This window comes from Glycine soja, chromosome 20 (assembly GCF_004193775.1).
Source record: "Glycine soja cultivar W05 chromosome 20, ASM419377v2, whole genome shotgun sequence".
Taxonomy (NCBI): Eukaryota; Viridiplantae; Streptophyta; class Magnoliopsida; order Fabales; family Fabaceae; genus Glycine; species Glycine soja.
Window position 1 is genome coordinate 36279877 of NC_041021.1, and position 6479 is coordinate 36286355.

General features: G+C 33.7%; 1 protein-coding gene across 1 annotated transcript; it reads left to right on the top strand.

The window, feature by feature from the left end:
• Positions 1–812: 812 nt before the first annotated feature.
• Positions 813–5811, top strand: LOC114402840 (glutamate--tRNA ligase, cytoplasmic-like). Its single transcript, XM_028365529.1, has 6 exons — positions 813–1068; positions 1562–1658; positions 1879–2032; positions 2392–3515; positions 3707–4174; positions 5373–5811. Exons 1-6 carry the CDS (start codon positions 929–931, stop codon positions 5586–5588), a joined length of 2199 nt encoding a protein of 732 aa, XP_028221330.1. The 5' UTR covers positions 813–928; the 3' UTR covers positions 5589–5811.
• Positions 5812–6479: the final 668 nt, after the last annotated feature.

A 6479-nucleotide genomic window follows, 5' to 3' on the forward strand; every position in this document is an offset into this window, starting at 1 on the left:
TATTATAAAGAAGGGAGATGAAAACTAAGAAGAACATTGGGAAAAAATTATTAAGAGATATTTGAAAATTTTGGGTCTTTTAATTAAACCGAATAAGGTCTTATGATCCATGTAATTAACTTTAAGTAATGGAATAAAATTTTGTTGTCATAATATTAACATGAAGAGTATTAATAATACATTTTTTTAATGTATTTTTTTATTGCTTAAGATTTATTAAAAACTATCAAATCAAAACAAATGTTCATTAAAATAAGATGTGAGACTTACAAAATTTTATAATTCTTAATAAATTTAGAATAATAAGTGAATTTATTCAAAAGAATGTTTTCTTAATATTTTTCAATCAACAATTATTATTTTTATTATTGACATCACTTGTTTTATAGTGTGTTTGGTTCCATAAAAAAGAAATGGTCTGCGTTTTATTGAAGCAAGTTGAACTAGCTTTTGTCTCTTTTTTACAAATTTGACACAGAAATCCTCTTATACATTGTTTTTAATGGATATCCAAACATGATCTTATTTTTCTATTTTACACTACTTTTTATTATTTTCTTAGCATTCACAAATTCCCCAAAATTATTAGCATTAAATATATTGCACTAAAATTCAACCCATAGAAGAGAAGGAAACAAGCTTCTAAATGAAGGCCAGCTGTAATATTGCAATATTTTGACTAGTATTATAGAAACTATGTGCTGAAATTGAAAATATTGCGTTTAAAGTTAAAACACCTCCCTTTATTTTCATCTTCCGATGGGCCAAGCCTTTGACAATATATATGGGCTTGACTTGGGATGAAAAAGGAAATAAAATAAAATAAAGTCAAAATTAGAATGAGGAGAAGTGAAAATGAAAAACCAAGTGCTTAACCTAGACTAGAGTAGTGCTAAGGAGCGAGTTTGTCTTGTCTTAATTGCATAGCATGGATATCAAAACCTTTGCCTTCGCCCCATCTTCTCCGCCGTTATCGGTAATCGCCGCCGCCAAGCTCGCCGGAATCTCTCCCACGATTGATACCGCTCTCTCTCCTGACTCACCTCCCTCATTTATCTTCTCCGATGGGTACATTTCCGATCTCCTTTTTATTTCTTTATTTCTCCAATGTCTTCAACTTTGCGCACCCCTCAATGTTCGTTTCTCAGCGTAACAACTAGCAACACTGCTTCAAAATAAACCAAGAGTCAGTGACATTGTAATTCATATGTGCGTTGAAGTTCGTTTTGAATCGTAGATGACTGCCAATTCATTTTTTTAAGCCCCCCTTTGCGTAGGATTGACATTTTTGGAAGCATGCAAAACATATAGTATTTTTATGATGTAATGTGCTGTGAGTTTTAGGTTTTATATTTATATTTCATATTTATATGCATATGAATTTCATTTTCGTATGGCTACCCTTTCAAGTGATTCTATCAATTATTCAATTTGGTTCTTAAAGGAAAAAATAAAGGGTTTATGTTATTGCTAGATTTCCCCCATATTCTCTTATAATCAGGGCAACCATATGTCCATATGTACTATCTATTATTGATTGATGAATGCATTTACTCTGCAGGCTAAAGTTGCACGGACCATATGCTCTTCTACGTTATATCGGGCGAGTTGCCAGCCTTCCTAATTTCTATGGGCAAAATCCATTTGAATCTAGCCAGGTGATTTTCCTGATGTGACATAATTGTAATGCATAGAGGAATCCTGCAAGATGTTTTATTGAAAATGAAAGGTTGAATATAATTTTCATGACAAATATATAATGTTGCTTAAGATTAATAAAGTTGTTTTCCAAATAGTTATTTCATGTGTTACCCTTTTGCTCCTAGTTGTTTACACACTTTATTGTCTTTTTTCCTGATTTCCCTTCTTTTGTTTTAGATTGATGAATGGCTGGACTATGCTCCTATCCTCTCATTGGGCCCTGCTTTTGAGAATGCATGCAAATATATAGATGAGTACCTGGAGAAGCGTACTTTTTTGGTTGGTTATTCATTGTCAATTGCAGACCTAGCAATCTGGGCAGGTCTTGCAGGTAAAGGCTTTTAATGACACCTATTGTCTTGTGGTACTGCTAGTTCACTTTTAAACAACCTGCCGATGGAAGAGAAAATCATGTTTATGATTTCACTTTGAGGTTATTTCTTTGTTGTATCCATGCCAACAAACTAGGTTTAGCAATCTATGCAGGATCCACTGGGTTTAATGTGTAGCTTTGTTGTGTTCTTTGGACAAAAAGACTATATCGTAGTTGACAAATTTATAGAATGCTGTGGTAGTGTGTGCAAAAGAATACTCTATCTTCCATTTCTCTATTCTTATTCTGTGTACCTTGATGGCCTGTTGTTATTACCCGCAATTCAAATAGATTCTATGTGTGCTATGCTTTTGCAGGTTCTGGAAAGAGATGGGAAAGTCTAAGGAAGTCAAAGAAATATCCAAATCTTGCACGATGGTTCAATTCAATAGTGGAAGAACATGGTACTGCCTTAAATGAAGTCACATCAGTATATGCTGGCAAAAAAGGATTGGGTGAACCAACAGCAACCAAGTCAAAAGAACAGTCAGTAAACACTGATAAAGTGAAGAAGGTGAATGGAGATGTGTCTGAGAACAACAAAGGAGGAAGCAAACCTTCAGCAGAAATAGATCTTCCAGATGCTGAAGTTGGAAAAGTTCGCTTGCGATTTGCACCTGAACCAAGTGGTTATCTTCATATTGGACACTCAAAAGCAGCTTTGTTGAACAAATATTTTGCTGAGCGATACCAGGGTCAGGTTATTGTGCGTTTTGATGATACCAATCCTGCTAAAGAAAGCAATGAATTTGTGGACAACCTGATTAAAGATATTGATACATTGGGCATCAAATATGAACAAATTACATATACATCAGATTACTTCCCTGAGTTGATGGAAATGGCTGAAAAATTAATTCGCGAGGGTAAAGCATATGTTGATGACACTCCACGTGAACAAATGCAAAAAGAGAGAATGGATGGCATAGAATCTAAATGCAGAAATAATATAGTAGAGGAGAATCTAAAACTGTGGAAGGAAATGATTGCAGGAACAGAGAGGGGATTGCAGTGTTGTGTCCGTGGCAAGTTGGATATGCAGGACCCAAACAAATCACTTAGAGATCCTGTATATTATCGTTGCAATCCAATGCCCCATCATAGAATTGGATCCAAGTATAAAGTGTATCCAACTTATGATTTCGCTTGTCCATATGTTGATGCTATAGAAGGAATCACGCATGCCCTTCGGTCTAGTGAATACCATGATCGCAATGCCCAATATTACCGCATTCAAGAGGACATGGGTCTTAGAAAAGTTCTTATCTATGAATTCAGCCGGTTGAATATGGTATACACTCTTTTGAGCAAACGAAAGCTTCTGTGGTTTGTACAAAATGGGAAAGTTGATGGATGGGATGATGCACGATTTCCTACAGTGCAAGGAATTGTGCGTAGAGGTTTGAAAATTGAAGCCCTGATACAGTTTATTGTTGAGCAGGTATGTTAAAGGTTTTGGTTTCATTTATTTTTAAAAAAGGAAAAAAGAAAGATGCATCATTCTCTATTTCTCTAACAAATTTGAAATGATAAGTAGAATGTGTTTAGCAGTGGATATGTTTTTATTTGTGTTTTCATTCCTGTATTACTCATATGCTCAAGAATGTTGATGACTCTTTGATACTCTTGCAGGGGGCGTCCAAAAATCTCAATCTCATGGAATGGGACAAGCTCTGGACCATTAATAAGAAGATTATTGACCCTGTCTGTCCTAGACACACTGCTGTCATTGCAGACAGACGTGTGTTGTTGACTCTCACCGATGGTCCTGAGAAACCATTTGTCCGCATCATACCTCGGCACAAGAAATATGAAGCTGCCGGAGATAAAGTTACAACATATACTAAAAGGATATGGCTTGACCATGCTGATGCAGTGTCTTTATCAGCAGGTGAGGAAGTAACATTGATGGATTGGGGAAATGCCATAGTGAAGGAAATAGAGAAGGACCAAGATGGAAATATCACAGGGTTGAGCGGTGCTTTGCATCTTGAAGGATCTGTGAAGACCACAAAATTGAAACTCACTTGGCTACCTGAGATAGATGAACTAGTTTGCCTGACATTAGTGGAGTTTGATTATCTAATTACAAAGAAAAAGGTGCATGTTCATCCACTGTTATTTTAAGCCCATTGGTTTCTATCACTAACAATTTAGGAAATATAAATTTTTAAGGAAAAAATAGGTGTTGTTTGGTTTGAGAAAAATCAGAAAATGTTTTGTTTTCATTTATTTATTTTTACTTTTAATTACCCAATTTTCAACTCTTTACACTTTGTTTCTTGTTTTCCAAAGTTTTTGTTACAAACAGTGAAAACAATAAAAAGTTGTTTCACTATTTCCTATAGAAATATTTGAGAACAGGAAACAAAGTGAAAAAAGGTGGCATTTTTGTAATTTAAGTTAAAAATAAAAATAAAACTGCAATACATTTTCTGAAAGTAAACAGCACCACAGTAATTTACTAATTTTCATTTTTGTTAAAGTTTTGTTTATATACCGTTTATATCTTGCCTGTTGTTGAAGCCAGTGCAGTGGTCGGGTGAATCTACTGACATTGGGCTGAAACTTTACTTTGAAAAAGTGTCCTATGAAAGAGAGTTTTTACTGTCTCAATATGATGTGTTGAATTGAATTTGCTGTCTACCCTGTCTTAGACTGCAGTCATTTTCAATTTTCTAAAGCTTGACACATCAGATAAAAAAATTTATTGGATAGGATAAGCAATCCCATTTGGCCTCGTAAAATGTGGTGCATGCACAGAATAATATCTAGATGATACTTTTTTTATTGTGTTTACAATATAACTCTTAACCGGGGTTAGGTTAAAACTAGATAGGATAAGAAACTACCACCTTGTGACCTATACACTACCATCACGAGCCACTCCCCACAGCCACCATCATCACCATTTATAGATGTACTACTTAGTACTTACTACTAAAACCATTTTCACCTCCACCCACTACTCTCCCTTGAAAAGATGACACTTTTATCTAAGTGGATATTTGTCTATACCATTAGATATTATGGGGACATGCGCAGTTTGCAATAAACTTAACAAGAATTTATCAGTTTTATATACTACCTCCTAGCCTGATCCCTTGTCTTGCACCATTATTTATCATGCTCACCTTACAAATCCTTAGTTTGATGTTCCTTTCTTCTCTGTAACTATGAAAACTTGTGAAATTCAAATGAGGAGTTGTTTTAGCACCGACCCAATTTATTTGCAATCAATGTTATTAATAAGTTTGTGTTACTAATAGTAATACTTTATGTTATTCTTTGGTTGCAGCTTGAAGAGGAGGATTTCATTGATGTGCTTAACCCATGTACCAAAAAGGAGACTTTAGCATATGGAGACTCCAACATGCGAAATCTTCAGCGTGGAGATGTATTGCAACTGGAGAGAAAGGGATATTTCAGGTGTGATTTACCCTTCATTCGCCCCTCACAACCAATTGTGCTATATGCAATCCCTGATGGTAGGCAACAGACAAGTTTGAAGTAATCTTTTTATCTTGAAACTGTGTGGAGCATAACCCACATTCACACTCAGCAAAGTTGGTAATGGGGATAACAAGTTTGTGGAACTACTTTTATGTTTACCATCACATTGTACTATGTTTATATGCAAACCATTATATCTGGATTTTTTACTAGCAATTGGAAAAGTCTTCCCTTTGTTATTTTTGGGACAAATTGCAATATAGCCTTAACGAAAATTCTATTGATTTTATGTTTGCTTAAGCGGAAATACTTGACTTAAAACGTTAAAGAATAATTAATAGTAATGAATTATTAACCATTTAGCCTAGTATGTTATCCTCTATTTGTTTGAGAGGAAAGAAAACTAGGAAAGAGACCAAAAACAATTTAATTTAAAATGAAGAGGAAATGATATGGGAGAAAATTTGATTTTTGATTTTTTTATTCCTTATCTTTATTTTCTCTTTAAATAAAAATGTATCCTATTTATTTATTCTCTTATTTTCTTCTCATCCAAAGAAAGTTATTTTCCTTAATTTTAGAAAATTTACTTTTATTTAGTTAAATTATTATCTCATTAATAAAATACATAACTTTCTTTAATAAAAATTGAAGATAAAATTAAAAAATATTTTTTTTGGAGTGTTTTATAAATCATTCTAGATTGGCTTATAATTTAGTTTGGCCAACTAGTTTATAAGGTTCCAGTTTAAAGTAGTAATTATTTTAAAATGAATATTTTAAATACAAAATACATTTTTTTAGGGAAATACAAAATACATAACCTAAGGAATTATTTAGATATGTTAAAGGATATAAATAAATAACGTGGATTTCACTCGAGCCACACTATATTGGGATGACGACAGAGGCACAATAACTAAGAGTGATGTCTGTTTGTGTTATAATCATG